Source organism: Sorghum bicolor, chromosome 4 (genome assembly GCF_000003195.3).
Source record: "Sorghum bicolor cultivar BTx623 chromosome 4, Sorghum_bicolor_NCBIv3, whole genome shotgun sequence".
Lineage (NCBI taxonomy): Eukaryota > Viridiplantae > Streptophyta > Magnoliopsida > Poales > Poaceae > Sorghum > Sorghum bicolor.
In genome coordinates, this window is record NC_012873.2 from 64,167,765 (window position 1) to 64,193,196 (window position 25,432).

A 25,432-nucleotide genomic window follows, 5' to 3' on the forward strand; every position below is an offset into this window, starting at 1 on the left:
GCTTCGTCTCAAGGACACAAGAACATGAATCAACAAATGGTTTGCAACCTTGCTCATTGAGTTGTCATAGGTTCGCTGAAGTCTTCGTGCCTGCTTGATGCAATCTAGACAAGTAGAGCTAGGAGTGCCTTCCCAGTGCTTTAGTAACTACATGATTAGTGGCTACAACTTTGAATGGATTGAGAGATCTCCTCTTATTTCGTGCTGCACTGGAGACATTATTCCCTTAGGTTGGTTTGGCCTCTGATCAAGATACAATCAATCTCTAGCTTGGACAACAAGTCTTATCATTGTAGACATGTTCATACATTTATTATAGCTTCTTCACCGTCTCCTTTTTTATCAACTACACAAACCACAATAATCGTTATTGTGGTTGTCCACCGTCCATCGAGTCCAATCCCTTTGCCATCTCCATCATTATTCCCCTCTGCTATCATTTCGAGGTCAAGTATGATGATCTTGGCGATAGAGGCCATTGACTTGCAGCTACATGAGGACCATGAGCGTCTCAAGTATGTGGTTTGTTTTAGAAGGCATAGTTGTCGCCCGAGATGCACTGCATCTACACTATTGTCACTAGCTAAGTGTTTTGATGCACTACACCCACAACACAAGGAGAAACAAGAGGACCGAGAAAAAAAACTTTGGTAGTCCTTGTGTTTTGAATGTCTAGAAGTAAATTATTAAAAAAATAGTTGGAGATGATAATAAATCCGATCCTTACTCTTTCTTAGGATCGAAATAATCATAGATTTGACAGGTGATCTATTGGGAACTATTGGACATGCTCTTAAGATCACTCATGTGTTGTGTTTGAGGCTCCAAGCTAGCACCGAATGACTGACTACTCATTAGCGAGTTATTTTTTACTTACTCAATCCTCTTCTTGTCATTCTCATCTAGTGACATAGTTTAGTGTTAGAAAAGCCTTCGTGTAGACACATGAATCCAACTATATGCCGATGGTAAGTACACACTTTCAACAAAGTTTTGGTGTTGACTAAGGTTTGCTTGGATCTCCTAGAAATTATTGGAATCTGGATTTTAGATTATGGATACAAAATATGGTCTATAGCATTTTTATTTTATTTAGCATTTAGTATCCAATCATAGACTAATTAAACTCAAAAGATTCGTTTCGCAAATTATTCTCTAGCTGTGTTTTAGTTTTGTAAATAGTATATATTTAATACTCCACACATGTGTCTAAATATTTAGAGAATTAAAAAAATCAGGATGAACCGAACAGGACCTAAGAGCAACTCCAATAGAGCCCATACTCAAGCCCCAATAGCTAAATATAGATGCCCAGGCTAAAATCATTATTCCAGTAGGGCCTCTACTCCAGACCCCATATTTGGTTGGGCACCCATATTTCTCCCCCAGACCCCATTCCTGTTGGCCCAACAAGACAGCCCCCATCCTCCATCGCGTGTCCTAGCCCCAGCGCATGCTCCCTCTCTCTCTTCCCTTGTATGTGCATGATACCCTATAGTAACCGGCTCGATGCTCTAATTGTGTCCATGTCCAAAGGAAGAAGAAAGAGGAAGAAGAAAAAGACAATGACGAGTGGGTCCCTTTTGTCATTCTCTCTAGAATAGGTTTGAGGGTCCAAATTTAGGTGTTGTTGGAGTTGAAGCAAAAAAGTTAAGCCCCAAAAGTAGGAGGATCACCCAAATTAAAAGTAGAGGCCTAGTTTTGGGGCTAGTGCTGGAGTTGCTCTAAGTAACCAAACCAATGGCGGCCTAGCACTAGGTATATCAAACTTTGGCCTTGTTTAGTTCCGAAAAGTGAAAACTTTTCGGAACTGTAGCACTTTCGTTTGTTTGTGACAAATATTATCCAATCATAGACTAACTAGGATCAAAAGATTTGTCTCGTGATTTCCAGCTAAACTGTGTAATTAGTTTTTGTTTTCGTCTATATTTAATGTTTCATGCATATGCCACAAGATTTGATGTGACGGGGAATCTTGAAAACTTTTTGGTTTTCAGAGTGAACTAAACAAGGCCTTTATATAAGTATTTTGTAGAAAAAAAATACATTTGAGAGGCAGGCTTATACAACAGATAAAACAATCAGCCATATCCTGGCAGGCACTGGCATCCATCCTGAGTTCCTGACGGAGTGACGGCTCGAGAGCGTCGCTGCTTTGGGTTCTTCGGTTCTCCCCTCCTTTTCTTTCCCCCGTTCGCCTCACGGGCCCCCGGCTCTCGCGCGCGCCTTTCTTGCCTTGCTGCCACGACTGGGCGAGCGCCGCCGCCCTTAGCCAGTTCTTCGCAGGCGACGACCACCCCACCAGGTATGCCCGACTCTTCTATCCCCTTACTGCAGCGCGAAACAGAGTTCTCCAATCCCTGCTATAAGTAATTTGTATTGGATTGAATCTGATGAATCTGACCCATTTATTTTTTTTATTACAATAAATAATAGATATGTTACGTACTAACTTGAGTTTGTGTGGCTGTATATGTGTACACCCATATCCATGTCCGGTCCGCTCCTGCATTGCTCGCTACTGCAGTCAGACATGGGAGAAGGCGGAGAAGAGAAGTCGTTCAATTTCCTTCAAATTTTGCTCGGTGCGTCAGTCTCTCCTATATCTCTCCAGTAGTACTTTTTTTTTTTTGAAAGATATCTCTTCAGCAGCACACTCTGCTTCGTTTTGTTGGATGTCTCTCGTGGTTGCTCATTGTCACTGGTGTAAGCTAGGAAGGTTCAACTTCCACTACAAAATTGGTTTCACATGCTTCATGCTGGAATTCAACTTTTGCAATGCTGGAAATGAATGTTCAAACATAGAGTCAGTGTTGTTGGGCAGTTCCCTATTTAGGTGGCATAATGAGGATTGAGGAGTGCGCTAAATGCAATATGTTAATCCTGCTGGTCTGGGAGTTACTAGGTTACTTTCTGAAAATTTGGACATGTGGTTATTGTCAGGAGGGTTTGTGTGCAAGCTTGTTGTACCTTTGTTACAAACTTTGCTCATTCCATTAAATAGAATGTGGCTTGGCACTTTTCCCTGCTCTTTTCTTCTGATATAAAATTGGCAATTGTTGTTTTGAAGAATAAACAAAAAAAGTTGCAAACTTGTTCTTATGTATAACCTTTTTCATTTCAGAGGGAAGCATAGCTGGAGGAACCGCTGGTGTTGTTGTGGAAACAGCATTGTACCCTATTGATACTATAAAAACCAGGCTTCAGGTAATAAGAGAAGTGATGTGTATTGGGTACGAAATTCCTATCTAAATGTGCCTTCAATCCCGTTCCCCATTGATGGTCAAATAGTGTTCTGTCTTCTAGTCTATAATTTACTGTTTTACGCTTTTAGCTTCCTAAATGAATCCATTTTCTTCTGCTTATTGTTTACCGGCATATTAGAGTTGGCTGTCTTAAGCTTGTGATCTGCGCAGGCTGCTCGTGGTGGAAGCCGAATTGAATGGAAAGGCTTGTATTCTGGATTGGCTGGAAATCTAGCTGGTGTCCTGCCGTGAGTACACGACATCTCTTGGTCATACTTCTTATGTTGGTTAATTGCGCATGATGATGCTTTCCTATAAGCAATTTCAGTGCGCAAGATGTATCCATCATGCTCCAACCTCAAAGTATCATCATGGTTTGTATTGAAGAAATAAATATGTAACAATTCATGATAGGGTGCAATTCTTGTCTTCGTTTCATGTTCATTGGGTAATTTGTTGTTAACTTTCCTGAAGACGCCATGAGATGAAATTGCTATATTTTGTTTCTGTTGTGCCGTCTTTCCTGTGCATTTGATTTTCATAGCATACTCTGTAATTTATGGCAGGGCCTCTGCAATATTCGTCGGAGTGTATGAGCCGACTAAAAGAAAACTACTGGAGACACTTCCTGAAAATTTGAGTGCAGTTGCCCATTTTGTAAGTTAGCACAAACAGAGCTTATTGTTCAACTTTGCTGTTTATACCATGTACTTTCATTTTATACCTGCAAGTTTTAGGATTTTCATCACCAAAGAATATTGTTTGTGTCTTCTCTGTGGATGCTTAATCTCTACTACAGCATATTGATTAATGCGATTTCTACAGACTGCAGGGGCCATTGGTGGTATTGCTGCTTCCCTTGTCCGTGTCCCTACAGAGGTTTGTAATTTTATATTTTCCTACTCCAGATAGTGTTGTGCTGCATCCAAATTAGATCTCATTGGCCCATTGCATTCAGGTGGTCAAACAAAGAATGCAAACCGGTCAATTCAAGTCTGCGCCTGATGCTGTTCGTCTCATTGTCGGTAAAGAAGGGTTTAAAGGACTGTACGCTGTACGTATATTCTGGCATCTTATTTGGTCAACAATCTTTTAAGGTGTAATATTGACTTCTATTTGAAGAATGAATTACTGTTTATCTGTTTTGTAGATTTTATTCCCACTCACAATTCTTTCAATCTTATCCATTATATTGCTTGCTTCTTTTGGTTTATAGGGTTATGGTTCCTTTCTACTTCGAGATCTTCCATTCGATGCCATTCAATTCTGCATTTACGAGCAGCTTCGAATTGGTTACAAACTTGTGGTATTCCTCTTTCATTGCTGAGACTACTATTTTTTTTCTCCTGGCTGTTGAACTACTCATGAATATCCGTGGCTTGAAAGCACTTACAGTTCAGAAATATGATTGAGCATTCATTAGTTGCTCCATGTTGTCCCTGGATGACTTTTGTTTGGTAGGGTTAAATTTTGTGCTATGGATCTATGATCAGCATTTTGCTATCATGCAGATGTGATTTGGCATGCCACTATTTTCACCAGAATCTGTTTCCACATGATTTCTTGGACTGAATGACTTGACTGATGGCTCGTATTTTTAGTCTCGCTAGATATCAATTGTTGTAACTAATGTCCAGCATAAACTGTAACTTGAACTCTCCAGGATTCTTATCTTGTTTTTTGACAATTTATCCAGGCAAGGAGGGAGTTGAATGATCCAGAGAATGCGCTTATTGGTGCTTTTTCTGGTATAACTAAATTCTCAGTCTAATCTTTTGTAACTCTCACCTTGCTTCCTCAGTATTTGTAATCTGCCTGGCTTTCATGGGTTCTCGTATTTCCTCTTTCTGACAAAATCGCTTCCACATACTTTTTTTTTTTGTGAATCGCTTCCATATACTCTGTGCTTTAACTTTATGATAGGCGCCATCACTGGAGCTATAACTACTCCCTTTGATGTCATGAAGACAAGATTGATGGTTCAGGTGAATACTTGTATGAAGACTTTCCACACAAATCTTCTGCATTACTGACTATTTCCATATTGGTTGTAATTGCAGGGACAAGGGAACCAATACACTGGAATTGTAAGCTGTGCTCAGACAATCCTCAGAGAGGAGGGCCCTAAGGCATTCTTGAAGGTAAAGCACCACTTTAAACAGCTTCAGTACTCTTAAAATGTAAAAGAAGCACTAGATTACGTTATGTGAACTGGAAGCTTTTTATTGTCTTTAAACTGTATAAGCTTTTAGATTCCCAGTTAGATAAGCTTTCAATTGTGACTTACGGTTACAGTTTGGGATTTTGGCCCAACATATGATGCAGATCACAATACAACGATCTTTCTAGTTTGCAGCATTCTATTGCATCGGCCTCTCCTATGTTGTGCATGCCCCCGACATTGTCATCATTTGTCCAACTGCCTTTTTTTTCAGTTGTCACATGCTGAGTACTCATGTTCTGAAATTCGGTATTCATGTTCTCTGACGAGTGACAAGTGTTGGTGCAGCGGAGCACTAGGCTTGATATATTTCTGTTGACACATGGCAGGGCATTGAGCCGCGAGTGCTGTGGATTGGCATCGGTGGATCCATATTTTTTGGTGTGCTGGAGAAAACCAAGTCGATGCTAGCCGAGAGGAGGAAACGCGAGCTACCCGTCAAGGACGAATGAACGAAGATCAGTTAAATAATTTATGTCCACGTTGAATCATTCTTGTAGTTCTTTTTTTTCACGTTGAATCCTTATCCTGTGAAATTAGATAAACAGAATACACAATTTTACTTGCCAGTAGTGCTTCAGCCTACAAAGGATTTTAAGACAGATTAAGAAAGAATACAAGAGAAGCAATGTACCAACTGAACACATCAAGGCTGCTAGTTCTGGTGATAGTGATCGATGAACCTAAGAATATGTGGCTTACCTTGTTTTGCAGTGTTAGTCATATCGAGGCCACTCGGTTTTCTTGGCCCTTGGTTCGTTTAGTTTGTTGGAGAATGGAGGGGATCCAGGACTTGTCCAGACCGAGGGAATTGGAAGTGGACTTTATCCCCTACAAGTCACCCCACCCCCTAAATCCCCTCAATTCAAGATTAACCAAACAAGGTCTTAAGAGGGATTAAATCCCTCTTGTCCCCTTCCAATACCGTTGAGTACGGGATTAACTATACAAGACCTAAATGGGTGCCAAACTTGCTAGCCAAATATTGGCTTGGCCAACAAGAGCCACAAAAACCAAACATGCTCCTAAAGCCACATTTCTGATCCCACGAAACAAACAAAAAGTCTTTGAAAATCCCTCCATCTAAGCGCTATTAACCCTCCCCTCAACTACCTCTAAACAAACACACTCTTTACTCTTACTCTGAAGTCTAAAGGGTCAAGCAATATCGCTACATCCTACAGCTAAAGCAGGAGTATAGAAAAAATATAAGGCACACGACAAATAGAAGTACATTGATGAGATCTGGAGAACTAAAACCATCTATAACTTCTGTAGAACCATACATTTGGTTCAATCAGATAAGAATGCCTGTGGTTATTAGCACTACAAAAAAAATGGGTGTATCTATTGGGGAGGGAAAAGCATGAAGCTCTCACGGCTTCTTATCCACGGGCCTCGAAGCTTTTTGCATCCATGTTTCGATCTGCTTCATTGTCTTCTCTCTCCTACGCTGCAGCGCTTTGAATTCCTCAGGATTGAAAGGAGGAGGCAGGTCACATGGGCCGGCATCGCTGGCGGATCTCACCATGGAGTCCTTCATGAACTTCCTCTCGCGGCCTATAGCTTGGCAAGCCAAAGATTCCGGACAGACCTCAATAGCTTCAGGTGGTTTTGTTGGCTTGAATCTTAGGAGCTTGGCATACTCAGTTAAGAGGTGAAACATGTAATCATATACATATTCCATGCTGAGCTCTTTTTGAATAAAGTTGCTTCCTTGCTTTCCTATTCTCTGTGCCTATATTTGCAATGGGATACATGGATATGGTTATTAACAAAAGATGCAAAACTTTACAAATGTACGTAACAAAACATTCTCTACAGAAGAAAACGGGTGCTCTTAACGCCAATATGTTATTACTTGTGAAAAATCAAGGAGAAATTGGATTACAAGTCAAGTATGACTCAATAACCAAAAATTGTTTCAACAGTTATTTTCTATGCTTATGTGCTGGTTAAAGCACAGATCATTCAGCCATAACATATACTACAAAGGAGAAAAACCAGTCTTATATACTGCTTGAGGAACTTGTATTAAAATATGAATCTGCCTACAATCTAAAAAATTATCTGGTGCATTCAAAAAAAAATCTGGCAAAAGCTTCCTAGAAGTATGTTGAGCATGACATGTGTCATGGTAGTTTCATCATTAATATAGGTGACACTAGAAATATCTCCTGAGTTCAGACAGCACAATGCACCTTATAACCAATGTGCTCCATCATTCATGCAAATAACATGCACCAACCAATCTCTTTACCTTATGATACGCGCCTAATCAAACAAAGCACACTTCTTTTAACTCATTTTTTGCACATAATAGTACCTGGTGACATTTGTTTTGGAAACAAAAGAAATTCTCAACCATCCTGTACTCCCTTATCGCCTTTCGCCAACCTTTTGTCCTTTCTACAACTAATAAAATGTTGTACAGTCCTAGCAGTAGTTTTGAAGGCTTATAATAAATATATTGTTCTCTTATAATTTTTGTGTTAAAAAGTTGTCCTCTCTTCTTGTTATGAGGTTCATCTGTAACAAGTCTGAGACCTGGATCTAGCTAACCTATTTACATCTGTGACTAATATATGGGACCTAACTCAAAACAACGGCCCAAGTCCAACTAAGCACAAACTTGTCAAGGCTAGTGATGTACCTCCTGCTGCATCACATCGCATGATCAAACAAGGAAATAACCAAAGGACCTGTTTGATTCTCTTGTACCAATAAGTTCAGCCAAGTAATGCAGTGAAGCTTTGTTACTGATATAATAAAGATGTACACAAAAAGATACCTTCTGTTTGTGAGAGTTGCCCCAGTCAACAGCATACTTTATGGAGCTACACTTGTTGTCGTCCCAAATTGGCCAATAATGTTGCATGGGCATCAGCACCCTTGAATAAAAATCATAGTATTTTGGTGTAACCACTAGTGTCATGGAATCACAAGCTAGAATGTACTTCTCACTGACTGACCATGCTGATCCTTCAATATAAATCTTGTACCTGTCACCCAAAGGAAGAATCTCAGTATTATCTACCGAACAACATAAATTTCAACTTGTCTGCGAGGAAAGAAAATAAACCTATGGGTGCATTGACCAGCCAAATTTGACTGTTTGTATCCTGCCTTGATCTCCTTTAGCCAATCCTAAATGACCAAAAAGGAAACAAAAACTAATCAATCATGGGTCACCATTACTAGAACTGTTTCATTGATTCTTTCAGAAAAAAGAACTGTTTCATTGAAAAATTAGTTATCCAATAATTCTAAATGATTTAAACATTTTATGGGCAATAAAATTGACAAAACAATGGAACTTCACTCACGGAAAGACATTGGGCCATCACAATTTCTCCAAGTACAAGAAAGTGCAATGTAACATAAAGAAAAACAAAGTACCTGTTTGTAAATCCTTGCATTCCATTCATGCTCACTGGAGACGTTACACTTAACAAGCTCCTGCCTTATAACTGCAACATCTGGATTCCCTTTCCAGTAAGCATAAGGTTCTCTATTCAACCATTTCACCCTCTTGTTTCCACGATTCAATTCCTTCTGCAGAGCATCCCACGGTTTTATGTTGATCTCAGGCCTATCATCAGTCATCACATACAGTTCATAAGTGTTTGTGCTTTGTCTGAACATCAAAACACAAAAGAACAGATCAACCACAATATCACTTAAGTAACTCCCAAAGTAAAACAATAAGAAATGGCACTGATCTTTTGCATTTGGTTCTCATTGAAATAACTGTGTTATAGACAACGAATGCAGTGACTACTGATATAAAACGGTGTCAATGCACGAGAACAAAAATAAACAATTTATGCCAAAAAGAAAGGCATGATCGACTGCTTACCAGCCCCAGAATGACCAGTCTGGGAAGACAACATCTAGCGTCTCATTGTTGCCGCAGTACCTGAAGAGCGGCGGCAATACCGTGGCGTTCTCCCCTTCGTACTGGTCGGCGTGCACGACGGGCCAGTCGACGCAGTCGAACATGAGGTCGAGGTCAGGGACGCGGCCTGGGTAGCGCCGGAGCAGCTGCAGGATGCCCCAGATGGTGAAGAGGTCGCGCGTCTGGAACGCCGGCGCGATGCGCTCGATGTACGCGCGGCCCCGGATCACGACGAGGCGGAAATTGGCGGTGGCGCGCGCGCGGTCGACCATGGCGCGGGTGATGCCCCCAGCGGCGCGCCATGGGTGGAGGTCCTCGTGGATGAAGCGGAAGTAGGCGGGGCACGTTGAGGAGGCGTTGGAGTTGGCGGGGAGCGGCGGCGGGTCGGGAACGGCGGCGCAGGTGGAGGCGGAGGATGCGTTGGGGGAGAGCACGAGGTCGAGGGTCTGGGAGATGTTGCTGGGGATGGTCGGGTCACGGGGAAGCGGCGGCGCCGTGCAGGAGAGGGAGTAGGTCGGCCGAGGCGGCGGCGGTGCGGCGGGGATGGCCGGGATGGAGGTGGTCTGCGTCGCGGTTAGGATAGCCTGCAGGGAGAGGAAGACGATGATCAACGGTCGTGTCTCAGTGAGCTTCCGCGTTGACTATCAGCTTCTTTTCTTTTTGTGTTATATTATTAAAAAATAATGGAAAAATAACTTGGAGGAAAAGGGGAACATGATAAGTTGATCAGTGGCGCGTCCAATTTAACCCCAGATGATTATCCTGAAAATAATAGGAGTTTGGGTGTTGCAGCTTGCAAGCAAGAAAGTGATTGCATGAATTTTGTTTTGAAATAAAGGGTCGGAGCTTACCTACCGGCTTTGAGCTCCACTGATCCAGATTGGTGATTGACAGATGAGTCTGCACATGTTAAATTGATTGTTAATTACTTCCTATCCTAGGCTAATGCCCATGCATCGGTTCAGTAAAACTACTTTTTGCATCCATCAGACTGAACTGAAAGATTGTTAATTACTTCCTAGGCTAATAATGCCTATGCATCGGTTCAGTAAAACTACTCTTTGCATCCATCAGACTGAACTGAAAGATTGTTAATTACTTCCTAGGCTAATAATGCCTATGCATCGGTTCAGTAAAACTACTCTTTGCACCAGTCAGAGTAACTGAACCGAAAGAACAATAGGCAAATCATTGAACAGCGATAGATGATGAAATGCGTCAACAATCTTTCACGGTGCCTTTGACAACTACTGTCTGCTGGGGAAGAGTACGGGAATTAGCGCTAAGTGGTGGAGAAAATTAAGTTCGGAATTTGAATTTTAGTCTCAGCCTAATGAAAAAAATCGGAGGGCGAATTTAGATGGAATACCACGAATACCGAGGATAGAGTCATTTATCATCCTTCCTCGGAGAACTGATTGGTGCGAGATGATTCTGTAAACTTTTATTCCCGGTCGCACCACGAAACAAACAAAATATTTTCTAACCTCCTACCACCGAGTCCCATTACTGCTCCTAATTATCCCATCCAAATGTGCGAAAACAACAGTTAAATAGAGAAGAACATCCGAAAAATGCAACCAAGTTCATATCGCAATGGGAGAAGAGGAAATATGAACTCTGCACTTACAGTGGTGGTGATCCAGCGGGCGGAGACGAGGACGCCGACCACGACGACAAAGAAGAAGAGGAAAATGGCCGTCGTCACCGGCGACGACGACGAGGAGCCCGGGCCTTTATTGCTCCATCGCCGGCCGTCCGGGATCACAGCCACAGCCGCCGAAGCCATCGCCCCCTTGTCCAGCGCTTCGCTTTGAGAGATCTGGGACCAGCAGGTGTTCCTTCTTTCTCTCCGAGCGCGTCAGGCTCCGGTCCTCCAGGAGGAGCCCGGAAGTCGCCAGGGGACGTTCGGTCCGCGCCGATCACTCAGGAGGGCGCGTCCACCGTCCACGTGCTGCTGCTGTGTCGGGGGCTCTGCATGCAGATGATGATATAATAGTTTTTCACTTAAAAATTACTAGGAGGGAATTAAGTACTAATAATAACTTATTAGTGCCAGTAATAACTAGTTGTGTGCCTATGTGTTGCTACTAGAGCAAACTTTAAAAAAAATAATCAGCACAATAGTAGTAGCACTAAAAAACATAAGATATCATTAGAGCAACTCCAACAATTCCCCATCTCTCCTTCCCATCCTTGGTTTTTAGGAAAAATAGAAAAAATATGTCTCCAACAGTTTTCCATCTGGGTTTTCTATTTTGGAAGAGGTCGCAAAAATAATCTGAACCAGCGCATGTTTCCGCGCGTTCAGAGCCGCGCATCGCGTCTCCCATCGCGAGTTCGCGACACATCGTCCTCCCGCGCACTGTCACTTCTTCCCGCGCGAGTTCCAGGAGTCGCTGTCCTGGTGATTAGCATGCACGAACCTGAGAGGATGGCTTGTTGTAACCTGCTCCTGGCCAACGATGCACGGACAGCCTGCTGAGATTAGCATGCACGAACCTGAGAGGATGGCTTGCTGTGACCTGCTCCTGGCCAACAATGCACGGATGGCCTGCTGGGATTAGCACCGGCGATGGGTCGAACCTTCGAACCTGGTGACGGCGTCCTGATCTAGAGTCGCGACCTGACGAGGACGGCGTGAAGAAAAGACCGCGAAGACGGCGCGAGAAGAGAAAGTGCGAGGAAAATTTTAGGTGGGTCCAGAAAATTGGTTTTTAGGAAGTGAATTATGGGAAACTATTGGAGATGGCCTTGTTTTTCCTTTTCCATATGATTTGGGGAGTTGGCAAATATTAAGATATGGGAAATAAAAAAATGAGAAACTGTTAGAGTTGCTCTTAGACACTTCAATTTATTCAGCAACATGATGTTTGAAGCCACATGATACATAGCCATTTATAAGAATAAACGAACAAAACTGATTTTTTAATTGTTTCTTAAGTCTCTCCACAATATTTGCTTCTTAAGTCTCTCCACAATATTATATGAAGAGCGATTTTGCAGAACATGCTGACATTGCTACAAAACTAAAAAATTCTCGGTGTCGTACATCAACCACAAAGAATTATATACAGTTAGAGTAAGCTTGGGCGAAAGACTTGAAGCTCGTTAGCTCATGGTTAGCTTGGCTCAGAACGAGCCGAGCCGAGCCAAGATTTTAACTCATTAGCTATAAGAACCAACTCGAGCTAGCTCACGAGCCAAACGAGCTACAATTTCAGAAAAAAAGTCATCACAATTTATATTAGTTTTGTATTACTTAATGTCTTACATTTTACAAATGATTAATATGTTAGCTCATATGAATATTTTATTCAACTTATGACTATTGGATATATTATTATTGTATTATTACTATTTTTAAGCTTTAGATGAATATAAATATTATATTTATGTAATTTTTATATCTAGCTCGCGAGCTTAACGAGCCAGCCCAAGCTCGTCATGAGTCGAGCTGAGCCAGCTTTCTAGCTCGTTAAGATAACACGCTAAGTCAAACTAACTTAGTATCCAGAACGAGCTAAGCCGAGCCAGTTCGGCTTGTTATCCAGTTTTAAGTTAGAGTATCCTGACCATATTTCTTATATTGCATCTTTTATAAATTGTTGTAGGAGAGTGCCTCTGTAGAGTACCTAAAACTTGTCTTCTCTTTATTCAGCGACAGGAGAGAGGAGGTTGTTAGAAAAAAAAATGGTGCTTCTTTTAGGAGATTTCTTAAAATTATAAGAATGGGCGATTAGATATGAGGTCTATTGCAGCACTTCAGTACTTGAACTGCCAGTTTTTAAGTATAGAGATGGGATAGAATACTTCAATACTTGAAGTGTCAGTTTTTAAGTATAGGAGATTGGATATGATATCACACAGAAATAGTTTAGTACTTCTATCATCCCAAATTATAAGATGTTTGATTTTTTAACCCTAAGTTTAACCACTCGTTTTATTAAAAAATTTATGAAAATATAGTTAAAATTAAGTTATTCTTGAAGAACTTTTATTAATAAATCAAGCCAGAAAAAGTAATATTTTTATATAAATTTCTGAATAAAGTAAGTGGTCAAAATTGATATAAAAAATTAAAAGTCTTATGATTTAGAATAGATTAAGTACTAGTCAAGTGTTCGCCGAGAAGAATTCCATACACAAAGTGACCTTGTAGAACAAAGCCATTATTAAATACCGAAAAGAGAGTATCCTTCTATGCTTGCACCATGTCCAACGCAAAACGTTGTGTGGCATACTATGAAAAAATTGAAAATAGATTTCCTGGGTACAGCACAACTATTCATTTTTTTAAAGCAAAACACAACTATTCATATAGATGTTCCCATATAGATTGAGCACAATGGGGGCATCGGTGGAGAGACTGGGCTTTTGCTCCATAGCCAGTCAACTTGGGCTAATGGGCCTCGTGTTGGACTTCGTAGTCTGGAGTCCTGGGTGCTTTAGGCATTTTTAGCCCACCATCACCCAACATCATAACAGCAGTTTTGGCCCAATACTCGAGTGCCTGCTCGTGTTCCAATTCGAATTTCGAATTCACCGTCTCAAAAACACTCAACAGCCTGTTGCAGTGTTGCTCCTCCAAACCAAAACGGCCAGGCCAGAGGCCACTCCTCCAGTCCCCACCGCTCCCTCCCCTCATCCACCGCGGCACCTCACCAGGCACCATGCGGAGCCGCTTCCTCACCGCCGACTACTTCGCGCCGTCGCCCTCGGCCGCCTCCTCCTCCGACCTAGCCATAGCGCTAGCATCCCTGCCCTTCCCTTCCCTCCCGGTCCCGACTCTTCCTCCCGATCCCCACCTCCTTAACCCATTCCCCTTCCCCGCCGATTTCCTCCCCGTCCCGAGTGTAGGCGACGATGATCTCGACTCGCTCCCCTTCGGCTCCGCGCTCACCGAGTTCCTCGCCGACGTCGTCCCGCAGCCCCTGCCTCTGCCGGATATCCCCGCCGCCGACGAGGTGAGCCCGCCGCGCATTAAGGCCTTAGGAGTTCTCTACTCTCTAGCCGTTTGGGTTCAGTGAGGGGCAGTTCGGATGGGTGATGAACTCGTGGTTTGTGTGGTTTTGTCAATTCCGTGCTTCTATGCGTGAAATTTTTGTAACTCAAGGGTTCCTCGCAGGGCTTAGATGATTATCTCTACGGTAGGGGTGTGTACGGCGATGGTTTCAGCTCTACGGATCCCGTTGCTTTCAGAATCCCCAAGGCAAGTGATGCTTTATGTTTGGATTTTCCATGTACTTCTCGGCTTTGATGTTCTCGCCATGGAGTGTTTCTGAAAATTATGTGTGTTCATTCAGGGACTGGACGACAGCCACACAAAGGGCGATAAGGAAGGGGGACTCAGTTTGGAGGCCTCAGCAGTTACCAAGGTGATCGTAGTTTCTGCTTGTTTTCTTATGCTGCGATTGTTGCATAGGAGATTTATCTCTGTGGTTTCTGCGTTATGTGGTGTTAGCGAGGGGGCCTGTTGGAGTCCATGTTTGAGGTTCCAGAGGTCGATTTCCTGTTGGTAAGATGCATCCCTTATTCTCAATAGTTTCACCTGTACTTTTATGTAGTTTCCTGCTCTGCCCCAAACTCTGATGTTTCATTGTATTAAAGGTTTTGCAGAAGAAAATTGCATCGCTTGATGATGAAGAGTCAGATGCTTGTGTCACCTATTCGTTTGGTGTCCCAGACGTGAAAATCCATCCGGTACTCCACACCATCTCATTTAAGTTTTAAGCTATTTACTACTATGCATTCCATATTTGTTGGAGTTGCAATTTAGTTATGAGAAACGAATCAGAATGTTGTGCTTGGATGCACAAGCTCTTTGGCAAGTTACATGTTAATAGGGATCACTAATCCACATTATGTGCTGCAGTTTGGTTCTGAGAGGTGGATGAAAATACTGTGCTTAGAACCACAAGCTCTTGGCACATGGTTAACTGGGATCATTGAAATCTAATATCTTCCGATACAAGTTGATGGTTGCTTTTTTTATGCTGTATACTGTTGCACTTACAATATTAACATGAACGTACATCATCGGCAATACATGCATGATAACATAACATAAGGTTTTCACGTTAGTTTCTTGTCCATGGTTTCAGGAGTAAACACCTTATGATTAGCATGCTCATTTGTTCATTTGATTCCCTTGTGGTTTATGAAGTCTGAACTCAAAGCATCATATTCTTACTATATTGTTTCTCGGTGTGCTCATGTCCTCGAACTTCCTTCTGATTTTTTGCAGGATTTCATTGATACTGATACTGAGACAAGAATACCATATCCAACTGAACTTGCAGAGTCAATTTATCAAGTAGAAGTCCCTGTAAAGCATGATGATGATGAGAACTGTCCTTATGCTAAAGATAGCTACTGCATGGAAATCATAGGACTAGAGAATGGTCAAATAATACCCCAGTTGGAGGATAGTATGAATTCTTGGGAGCTTGATGAGTGCTCAGCAAAGACAGCGGTATCCAATATTTTTCATAATATTGTTGAACACTTATATGATGGAGCACAAGTTCATCTTCCATCATTTGGCTCAACTGAGTTCTTGAGATCATGTGATATGGACATTTTTGCCTTGGTTTGCAAAGATGCCCCACGTGTGGAGTATCAAGCAGATAAACCAATTACAGCAAAGGATGTAGCAGAAATGGATTTTGTGAAGATCAATCATGATATTTTACTTGATAAAAAGTCAGCATTATACCCTCTCAAGCCTGATGGGACCTGTTCAGATTTTCCTTGCTCCATTCTCTTGGAGGAAGTAGAGACCATCAACTTTCCTTCTGAGGATGCCTTTAAGACACTTGTTCAGTCACTGTCAGTGAAAGCTGAGATGAATACATCTGAGGAAATATTCAAAGATGACTTTGATCAAGCAAAATCTTTCTATGAATCAGTGGTTAGCTCTGAATGGGCTCTAGTTGATGATACCTTCAAATCACTACCTACACCTATTTTACCTGATGAAAAAGCAATGAGATCCATGCTTCCCCCTGTAGAAGTACTTTGCTCCCTAAAACCACTTCCTCTATCTGCAGCAGATGGGATCTATTTGGATTGGCATCTTTTATCAGAAGGGCCATGCAATCAGGAGAGTTGCTCTACTTATGCGAGCATGGTTGAGGAGGTAAAGCCTTGCAGTTTAAGTTTTGAACTGCAAATAAGTTGCCAGCAGATGCCAGCGCTTGACATTGATTTTCTGGAGGATTTTCCGAGAAGTGCAAAGCTTCAACATGAGGACAAGAAGAATGAGATTTATGTTCCTGGGCCTATACCTCATGATCCATTAGCCAATTTGGAAACAACTCAGAAGAACATGCTAGAAAGTGATGTCAGAGATCATAGGCACATGGATAGGTTGAATCCAGAAAAGGAACCATCATTGTTTGAGTCAACGTCACAGTCCAATGGGCTAAGCTTCTACTTAAATGTGAGAAATAACACTAAGAAAGTAAGGAAAAATGAGGATATTTCTACCTTAGACATCCCCTCTTCAAAAGAAGCAGCTCCTTTTTCAACCAGACCTAGAGTTAACAAACTCATAGAAATTCATCCTGTCAACCTCTCAGATCTTATCCAAGGCCTTATCAAAGACATCCATGTAAGTTATACATCTGCTTTGCAAGAAAGTGCATACTTCAGGCATTCTTTGTCCGATGGGCAAGGTTTAAGCATTTCAAAGCAAAAGCTTCTTGAACTGGTAACAGGGGAAGGTTCAGAAGGCTTGTATAGCTACTGTCAATATGAAGATAAGATGGAGCTTATTGTACTGTATGCATTAAAACAGGTTGCATATTACCTATGTTTCTTTGGTCTGCATGCTGCCTATCTGTATCTTGGCAATTTGACTGGAACATTTGAACATATTCCTGAGAGGTTAAGAAATATTCAACACTGCATTGGTGAAGCTCGGTTGAAAGCTGAGAAGCAACTACGAGAGTCTCATCCGTCATTATCTGTCATTGAGACAATCCTTAGATCTAATACCCAAATCGGCCGAAAGATCCTTATAGTGTCTGATAGAGCTTTCTGGTTTCCATTGGGTCAAAAGCTAACTGCCATGAAGATAACATATCTTCAGTTTGGAACATACCATTCAACCACTTATTCAGATCCGGTGAGCAAGACAAACTCTAAAACATGTATGCTGGAAGAATTAGGGAAATCAGACTGCATTCTGCTAGATAACAAGTAAGTCCACGTGAATTTAAATTAGGCTTATCTGCACTGTTTCCTTATCTTTTCAGTTATGTTACTACAAATAAAATCAATGTTAAAAACATATTTTTCCTGCAGTTAGCCACTTAGTCTTTCATGGTAAATTCTCATATTGATATGTTCTTCAGCATGGTATGTCACTATTTATTATATATAATAAAACTATAAAGATGAATAAAAGATATGCTTCAGGCAAATAATCCAAATGCCTAATTTTAGAGGTATATTAAGTGATGTCACTAATTGATTGTAACTGGTGAAATCATTTCTCCATCTGTTGTACGCACTAGAGATCAATGTAATTTCTGGAAGGATGCAATCAGTTCTCATTGCAGTATATATGCTGCTCTATATTTTTTAATTGAAATGTTAAAATGCTTCAGTCTACTAAGAGATTATGAATCTATTATAAATGTTCATTATTTGAAACTAGGTGAGGTCTCACATCATTTTTAAATGTACAGAAATTTCAATATCAAATTTGAAATTTATTTTGGTGAGCACAAGTGTAAAATTGCATCAGCCTTTTATGCTTAGAATCATTTTCCTCTTTTGCTAACAATTTGCCTGCTTACTCATTGGATTATTTTGTAGCCTTTTGTACTTTCTGACATAACTGAAATCACAAAACACTTTAGAGTTCAAATTTTTATGCACAGGTAACATTTTAGAAATCACATATAGGCCACGTCTACACTATAGGAAAAGTAGCACAAAATTATAAGGGTGTCCAAAAAGTTTCTTGTCATTTTTCATAAACGACATTTTTTCCTGTGTGCTTTACGTTTTCAGTGTGTCTATTATCAAATAATAATATAATTCATTTCTTTTCCATCTTGAAGGAACATCCCAGCTTCATTCCCTTTCAGTGAGTTTTGCATGGTACTGGAATATGGAGGTCCAAATAAATCATCTATCTTGTTATCTCTAGCTCCCAAATTAGATGGTTTGCCACCACTGCATTTCCTCTATGTCACAGTGGATGATGAAGACCTTCCAAATGCTCTTGTCGAGGACAATCACATAGACCAGGATCTGAAATCCACATTGGTGATTATCAATCACTTTTTCGCAGTTAAACTCATCAAATTCTGTTGAGGGGGAATCTTTGTATCTATTTTGGTCATTCTGTTCATAACTTTGCTGTTTACTAATAAGCACACATGTATGTTACTGGTATTTGTATAGTTTGTTTTCCTTTTTTCCTCTAAATGAAAAACGAGTGAAGTCCCGGTCTCGAAAAAAAGTTTGTTTTCCTTTTTGTACAGACTGATATCTTTATAAAATGAGTTCAGTAGGGGGTGTCTCCTCCTGGTTTTCTAAAAAAAATGTTACTAATATGAAACGTGGGTCTGCTTTATTAGTTATTGCCTAAGTATTATCTACTAAAGTTAATATTTTTTTGATAAAACTAAGTATTGATTACATACAGGTTTCTCTGGTCTCTAGGAATTCCATAAATTCCTTGACCAGAGAATGGAAGTAAAATACAGACTATAATTTTGTTTTTTCTACACATCACTCACCAAAATTTGTTCCAATGTGTAATAGAAAATATGTAAATAACTATAAGATCTGCTTATCATGATTCCTAGTTTTGATGAACATGGATTTTACACACTGGATAATTAAAGTGGTACGAGTTGCATACTGAATTGTTCAAAAGTCATTGAGGGAGTCCTCAAAAGGCTAATGGGGTACATATCTTTCTATTAACCAGAAGATCCTAAGTTTTCCTCTCCTGATTATTTGCAGGATGCTGTTTTGCATACACTTCAGAAAGACTTGCAAGAGAAGATGAACAAAATGCGCATTGTTGATTCATTAAACTTTATACCGGCAACAAATCAAGAGCAACATCTCCAGACCAATCATCTCACTGCTGATTCATCAAAAAAAATTCCCGCAGATGTTCAACTGCACAATCAGGGAAATCTGAACGAAAAGAATATTGTTGATTCACACAACTTTGTGGCTGCATCTGAACAGCTCAATACGTTGAACCAAATAAGCATTGCCAATTCACAAAATTTTGTGCCTACAGTTGAGAAGAGCAGTTCAACTTCTTCTGTATCTGCGAATGTGATAAAAGCTCCCCGAGACAACCAATCTGCTGGTGTCCTGCCTCTCTGTGAGAAAATGGACAGCACCAAAGCAGGAAGATTACCTGGCCCAGAGGCAGTGATTGTTGTAAATACTGGAAATCTTGGAAAGAATATGCTTTTCTCTCGAAGATCATCTTATCAGCAGATACTAGCTTTGGAGAGAGGAGGTATGCAGGTTGTAGAGCGAGATGTTGATCTGCCTGTGGACCTAATACTTACCGCTGCAGTTTGTTTACTATGGTATGATACAAGAACCTCTGGATCCAGTGAATTAACAGTATCATCAGACACATCTGGCATAACAAATTTTGTAGAGGATATTGCTACCAACATTCTGATGGCACTTAGCTTCTGTTTCTGTGGCTGCATAATGGTAATTGTTTTTGCTCCTGTTAATGTCCTCAGTTTTCCCTAATAGAGTGGCCATGCCATACCTTTCACAGCTTATGCATGCATATATGTTACACTTGTTTTTCTTACTAATATTTGTGCTCGTTTTGGTATGTTGCAACACAATGAGATATCTGTTCCACTTTTGCAGGTCTTCGAGGGTGAAAATCACTTGCTTTCTGCTGTATTGGGGGCATCTGATTCTCTATATGCTTCAGCTGCTAGCCTGGACATGAACTTGCAGCTATTCTTTTCACAAACGCCCAAATCAACAGATCAAATCATTCTCAATTGCATCCAGAATGCGGTTAGGATAAATCAAGCTCCTTGTCCACAAATACCTGAATCAGAAAGTCTGGTTGAGTCATTTGTCACGGCATTCCCTTCAGTTAGTCCTCTGTCTGCACACATGATACTTTCTTCTGGCCGTCTTCTGGATTTCCTCAGATGGTCACATGAGCAACGTACTCAGGCTGTTGAAAAGTATCATTTGCCGCCACAGAGCGTTTCTCTCTTCAGTGCTTTGTGCAAATTCGGTGAGCTAGGTGAATCAAAGTCTGTTATGACTGAATGCTCTTCTGTAGATTCAGATATCAGTAGTGCATTGTTGGAGTCTGCGAGGAAAAAGAAAAGGCGTGGCGCACAAGACTTTTCAGCAGCAGTTAGTCACCCTGCTTGCACTAATCCCTGTACTCAATTGCATGGTGATTGTGTAGAAAATGACAAGGTATTCTCACCACCTAAGTTAAGGAAATTCTCTCACATAGAGGATATGATGCCTGACCTCCCCGAAGTCTTTACGATTGATCAAAGGTTGAATATGGGTAGTGAAGGTGTCTCTTGTCAGCCAAGAAAGTATGATGTGGATGCTGTAACTGGGATTCATATAATAGATGATGACTTCATCAATGAGCTGACTCCAAATTTCAGAACATACAATGAAAGGGCTAGCAGTATGGTGGACACATGCAATTTCTCTAGGCAATCTGAATTGGGAGCTAAACAACCAATCAGAAGTACCTTTCCCGCCAGCATGCCATCAGCCTGTATAACTTCCAGTCATCCAACATTTCCATCCGCATTAGAGATCAATAACGACCCTGGTAACTGGGATGTTTCATGTGGTATAAATCAAACATGGACAGATAATGTGCATGGGGATTTCGCCACAAGCTCTGGCAGAAATTATCTGGGTAGCAGATATCATGAACCAAGACAGGAAGTAATGCAGACTCCAGCATCTTCACTTTCCTTCCTGAAGCAGAATTTTGGTTGTCATGGAGCATCACAAGGCTCAGGCTGGGAAATGGACTATATAAGGCAGATGAATGAAAACAGAAAAGCACACCAAGAGCAATCTAGATGCAATGTTTCAGCAACATGGTCAAGGGATGGCTCCTCTAGAATTCTGAGTGTTCCTCCTATTGAATCTTTCAGATATCAAAGAAAAACAGATACTCCTTTCAGGGACCAGAGCCCTTCAGATATTGAATCTTTCAGATACCGAAGAAATACAAACACGCTTTTGAGGGACCAGGGCCCTTCAAATGAGGCTCACAGGTATGGGAAAGGCAGGGGAAGAACTAAATCACAGAGCCATAGGGTAAGAAAGGATTTCAAGGCACAGCCTAGTATAAATCATGAAAAGAGCATAGTGCCATCCATCGAGCCAACATGGACTCCTCTTGACAAGAGAGCAAGACAAGTATGTATTTATATACTGCATTTTTGTTTTTGGATGCTAGTGTTTAGGATGCCAGTTAATCTAGATAATCTTTTGCAGAAACTTACATTTGCAACACATGGGAACGAAAAACAAACCAAGCTGGTCTGGAGACATCAAAGCAGCCCCGGTGTTGGATGTGGCTTCCCTAAGAGGTACCAGGAAGAAGGTACGTAGATTGTCAGGTCTAGTAACGTTCTGGACACCCAGAGCATGTTATTCTTTCTTGGAGATTGGAGAAAAAAAGGCCCCATATGCAAGGTTTTTATGTTTTAATTGGTTAAGACAATACATGAATTCTTCTTGAGAACTTGGCACCATCATTGACCTGGCAGGAGCTGTGAATGTACATATTTTTTAGCACTGCTGGCAATGATTGAAAGTATCCTTGTTACACGTATGAAATTTATCTGCCACTATCATCTTCTATAGGTTCAGGTTTCACTTCAGTAATCTTGTTGAAATGTGTTTGCATTTATGATGCTTTGCATGGATAGCTATTTATTTTCTGAAACTGAGGGTACGTATCCTCAAAAGTCTTGTCTATCCCATTCGTTTGACTGCATGGCACTGATGTTATCAGGGCATCAGGCTTACATCTCAGTTGTCTACGGCTTAGTTCGATATCTTAGGCATGTAAAAGGTCCACATATCACATATGGGTGTTTGGGGTATCACTTTATGAGACGGCACAAAGCCGCAAACTCCCGAAATGTTGCAGATTAGAATTTTTTTTTTTTTGACTTAAGTATATATAACTCAAAACTGATAGATGCCCTACATTGCTATTTTTTTTCCAAAAAAAAAAACTAGGCCACGTTGTCCCCCCCCCCCCCCCACCCCCAAAAAAGGCCATATTGCCTGCGTCTTCCTCAGTGAGAGAATAAAAAAACGCTCCCCGTGTGTCCAAGGCCTTGTTTACTTGCAAAATTTGTAAAATATAAACAGTAACATTTTCATTTGTATTTGATAAATATTGTCTAATTATAGGCTAACTAGTCTTAAAAGATTTGTCTCGCAAATTACATACAAATTGTATAATTAGTTATTTTTTTATATATATTTAATGCTCTATGCATGTGCCACAAGATTCGATACGATGAAAATCTGAAATATTTTGCAAAATATTTGAAGAAGTAAACAAGGCCCAAGTAGAGTTAAAAAAACTCGGAGACGAATATACGCATGCATATGGTTTCAGAAAAGAATTCGATGCCTGCTCTAAATCGGACTTGGGCGCCTTTTTAATCGGTGGAACCCTTCAACGCGGCGTTCGTCTTCTGGCTGGACATCAAGAGAAAAAAAGCCCGGTGTCCCGTCTAGTTACGACCGACGATGCAGCGAGGCAATGGCAGCGGCTTCCGCTACGGGGGAGCCCAACCGGTGCCGGCTGAACAGCAGATGACACCGCAAGAGAGGGAAGCGCTTCTGATGGCAGCCGGCCGCCTCGCCGCGGAGTACCTGGTGAACAGAGGCGATCTGCCGCCGACCGTGCTGGAGGACCGTCCGCCGGCTCCGATCCCGTTGCCCGGAGTCGGAGGCCACCCCGCGTTCGGGTCGCAGTACCACCACCACCAGCCCCAGCCGCCGGGACCCCGGACGTTCCACTACCAATTCCGAGGACGCCCGCCCGCGCCGCAGGCATGGCCCAACCCGTTCCACTTCCGAGGGCAGCAACGCCCACCAGCTCCGCAGCGCCGGTTCCCGGGCCCCCGCCCGTTCCAAGGAGGCCGTGGGCCGTTCCCGAAGCGGCCACGCCAGCGCCCGTTCCCGTACGGCCTGCGTGGGCCGGTTCCTCCCCAGACGCGGTACGCAGCCGGCCAGGCCGCGAGTAAAAATAAGCAAGACGACGACCACGACGAGCACAGGACCGCGCCGGCCGGCGAGGCGGGCGACTCTCAGTCTCAGCAGACGGTGCAGGCGGATGTAAATCCGGCCAGCGGCTCGCAGCAGACGGACGAGCCAAGCAGCAGTTCCCTTGGCGCCAACGCTAGCGAATCAAGCTAGAATACACGCACACTAGCTTTTGGCTGAAAATCAGCGTAAACAGCTCTACAGCTTAGCTCTAGCACAGTATTTTTTTTGTTTCGTTGCACGCATGCACCGGTTACCCGGATCAGAATTAAGCTGCAAAGCAGCGATTTTGTAATTCTGTTTGAAACTGGTGGAATTAGTACGGTTTTGGTATCTATCTATATACTATATAAAATTTTGGTCTCATGTTTTAAACAAGAACTAGGAATTAATATAACAGCGATTTTTGTGAGTCTAGCGGAATAGTGCGGTCTCGACATGTTTATCAATCTCATCTTATTCGCATGCCTGAAAACATCAAAACAAATTGCCAAATAAAAAACCAGCTGAGTTTTACGCCATGCTGCCCAGTAAATCAACGGAAAAATGGTACCAATAATACAAACATAAAAAGAAACCAGCTGAGTTTTACGTCATGCTACCCAGTAAATCAACGGAAAAAGGGTGCCAATAATACAAACAAAAAAATGGGGCATTCCGAGAATCGAACTCGGGACCTCTCGCACCCAAAGCGAGAATCATACCACTAGACCAAATGCCCTGATGGTGAGAGGCTCAATTAATTTAGTATTAAATAATTATGGCAAAGCGACGAGCAAGATTGCAACAGCTATTATGAAATCCAAACGCAACTCTCACACGGGCCTGTTCTAGTCATCACGAAGTTTACCTATACTCCCTCCGTCCCGAAATAAGTGTCGTTTTCGCTTCTCGAGAAATAACTTTAACTAAATATATAGTAAAAAATATCAGTATTTATAGTACATAATTAGTATCATTGGAAAGATCTTTAAGTCTAGTTTTTTAACAAATTTATTTAGAGATATAAATATTGTATATATTTTCTACAAATCAAGTCAAACTTGTGGCATAAAAACCTAAAACGACACTCTTTTTGGAACCGAGGGAGTAGCCTTGTAGGCGGCGGTCTAGAGCGGTGGCCGGTGGACAGCAGTTAGGCCTTTGTTTGAAAAATTTTTGGGTAAGACAGCCCGCCGGGCTGCCATTAGGGAGCGTCTTGTTTAGTTCACCCAAAAAAATAAAAAAAATTCAAGATTCTCCATCACATCAAATTTTGTAGCATATGCATGAAGCATTAAATATAGTCGAAAACAAAAACTAATTACATAGTTTATCTGTAAATCGTGAAACAAATCTTTTAAGACTAGTTAGTCTCTAATTAAACAATATTTGTCACAAACAAATAAAAATACTACAGTCACCGAAAATTTTTCATTTCGCCAGGCCTTAGCAAGACAGCCAACTGAAGAAGGCCTTAGCAAGACAGCATGTAGCCTTTCCTTGGAGGAGGGAAGACTATCGGAGTACAGGCAATAGGAAAGCAAGCTAGGAAATAGTAAACAGGCTTGAGCACTAAGGACTTGTTTACTTCCTTCCAAAAACCAAAAAAATTTAAAATTTTCAGTCACATCGAATCTTTAGACGTATGCATGAAACATTAAATATAGATAAAAATAAAAACTAATTACACAATTTGTCTATCATTTGCGATACAAATCTTTTGAGCCTAGTTATTCTATGATTAGACAATATTTGTCAAAAACAAACGAAAATGCTAAAGTG

The 25,432-nt window shown here is 41.4% G+C and overlaps 4 protein-coding genes and 1 non-coding gene across 7 annotated transcripts; 3 read left to right on the top strand and 2 right to left on the bottom strand.

The window, feature by feature from the left end:
* Nucleotides 2,047-6,167, top strand: LOC8075172 (S-adenosylmethionine carrier 1, chloroplastic/mitochondrial). Its single transcript, XM_002452809.2, has 12 exons — nucleotides 2,047-2,305; nucleotides 2,528-2,585; nucleotides 3,125-3,207; nucleotides 3,417-3,493; nucleotides 3,812-3,902; nucleotides 4,071-4,124; nucleotides 4,204-4,299; nucleotides 4,462-4,551; nucleotides 4,942-4,993; nucleotides 5,169-5,230; nucleotides 5,306-5,386; nucleotides 5,796-6,167. The coding sequence occupies exons 2-12, from the start codon at nucleotides 2,534-2,536 to the stop codon at nucleotides 5,916-5,918; spliced, it is 861 nt and encodes a 286-aa protein (XP_002452854.1). The 5' UTR covers nucleotides 2,047-2,305; nucleotides 2,528-2,533; the 3' UTR covers nucleotides 5,919-6,167.
* On the bottom strand, nucleotides 6,633-11,263 carry LOC8075173 (O-glucosyltransferase rumi homolog). Of its 2 annotated transcripts, XM_021460473.1 has the most exons (8): nucleotides 10,995-11,263; nucleotides 10,220-10,264; nucleotides 9,326-9,948; nucleotides 8,866-9,058; nucleotides 8,549-8,613; nucleotides 8,439-8,468; nucleotides 8,258-8,357; nucleotides 6,633-7,204 (listed from the first exon to the last, which is right to left on the bottom strand). In XM_021460473.1, exons 1-8 carry the CDS (start codon nucleotides 11,151-11,153, stop codon nucleotides 6,842-6,844), a joined length of 1,578 nt encoding a protein of 525 aa, XP_021316148.1. In that variant the 5' UTR covers nucleotides 11,154-11,263; the 3' UTR covers nucleotides 6,633-6,841. The 2 variants fall into 2 exon arrangements, with proteins under 2 accessions (XP_021316148.1, XP_002454569.1); XM_002454524.2 differs by having other exon boundaries at nucleotides 8,258-8,468; nucleotides 10,995-11,260.
* On the top strand, nucleotides 13,970-22,278 carry LOC8078888 (protein SHORTAGE IN CHIASMATA 1). 2 transcript variants are annotated; one of them, XM_021460434.1, is made up of 10 exons: nucleotides 13,970-14,331; nucleotides 14,493-14,576; nucleotides 14,671-14,742; nucleotides 14,829-14,882; nucleotides 14,975-15,067; nucleotides 15,612-17,569; nucleotides 18,439-18,670; nucleotides 19,352-20,074; nucleotides 20,243-21,796; nucleotides 21,875-22,278. In XM_021460434.1, exons 1-10 carry the CDS (start codon nucleotides 14,038-14,040, stop codon nucleotides 21,989-21,991), a joined length of 5,181 nt encoding a protein of 1,726 aa, XP_021316109.1. In that variant the 5' UTR covers nucleotides 13,970-14,037; the 3' UTR covers nucleotides 21,992-22,278. The 2 variants fall into 2 exon arrangements, with proteins under 2 accessions (XP_021316109.1, XP_021316110.1); XM_021460435.1 differs by having other exon boundaries at nucleotides 18,439-18,646; nucleotides 21,875-22,177.
* LOC110434852 (proline-rich proteoglycan 2-like) lies at nucleotides 23,150-23,821 on the top strand. The gene has a single exon (XM_021459608.1). The coding sequence runs from the start codon at nucleotides 23,150-23,152 to the stop codon at nucleotides 23,819-23,821; it is 672 nt and encodes a 223-aa protein (XP_021315283.1).
* On the bottom strand, nucleotides 24,318-24,389 carry TRNAP-UGG. The gene has a single exon. It is a non-coding gene; the product is annotated as a tRNA-Pro (tRNA).

Excerpts from the sequence above, each read along its gene's own strand:
- LOC8075173 (XM_002454524.2), bottom strand. The coding sequence starts at position 11,153 with ATGGCTTCGGCGGCTGTGGCTGTGATCCCGGACGGCCGGCGATGGAGC. Across the intron at positions 9,059-9,325 it reads GACTGGTCATTCTGGGGCTG|GCCTGAGATCAACATAAAAC; the intron begins GTAAGCAGTCGA and ends GACTGATGATAG. Across the intron at positions 7,205-8,257 it reads GCAACTCTCACAAACAGAAG|GCACAGAGAATAGGAAAGCA; the intron begins GTATCTTTTTGT and ends TTGCAAATATAG.
- LOC8075172 (XM_002452809.2), top strand. The coding sequence starts at position 2,534 with ATGGGAGAAGGCGGAGAAGAGAAGTCGTTCAATTTCCTTCAAATTTTG. Across the intron at positions 4,552-4,941 it reads GAATTGGTTACAAACTTGTG|GCAAGGAGGGAGTTGAATGA; the intron begins GTATTCCTCTTT and ends CAATTTATCCAG. Across the intron at positions 5,387-5,795 it reads GCCCTAAGGCATTCTTGAAG|GGCATTGAGCCGCGAGTGCT; the intron begins GTAAAGCACCAC and ends GACACATGGCAG.
- LOC110434852 (XM_021459608.1), top strand. The coding sequence starts at position 23,150 with ATGCAGCGAGGCAATGGCAGCGGCTTCCGCTACGGGGGAGCCCAACCG.
- LOC8078888 (XM_021460434.1), top strand. The coding sequence starts at position 14,038 with ATGCGGAGCCGCTTCCTCACCGCCGACTACTTCGCGCCGTCGCCCTCG. Across the intron at positions 14,332-14,492 it reads ATATCCCCGCCGCCGACGAG|GGCTTAGATGATTATCTCTA; the intron begins GTGAGCCCGCCG and ends GGTTCCTCGCAG. Across the intron at positions 21,797-21,874 it reads TTGACAAGAGAGCAAGACAA|AAACTTACATTTGCAACACA; the intron begins GTATGTATTTAT and ends AATCTTTTGCAG.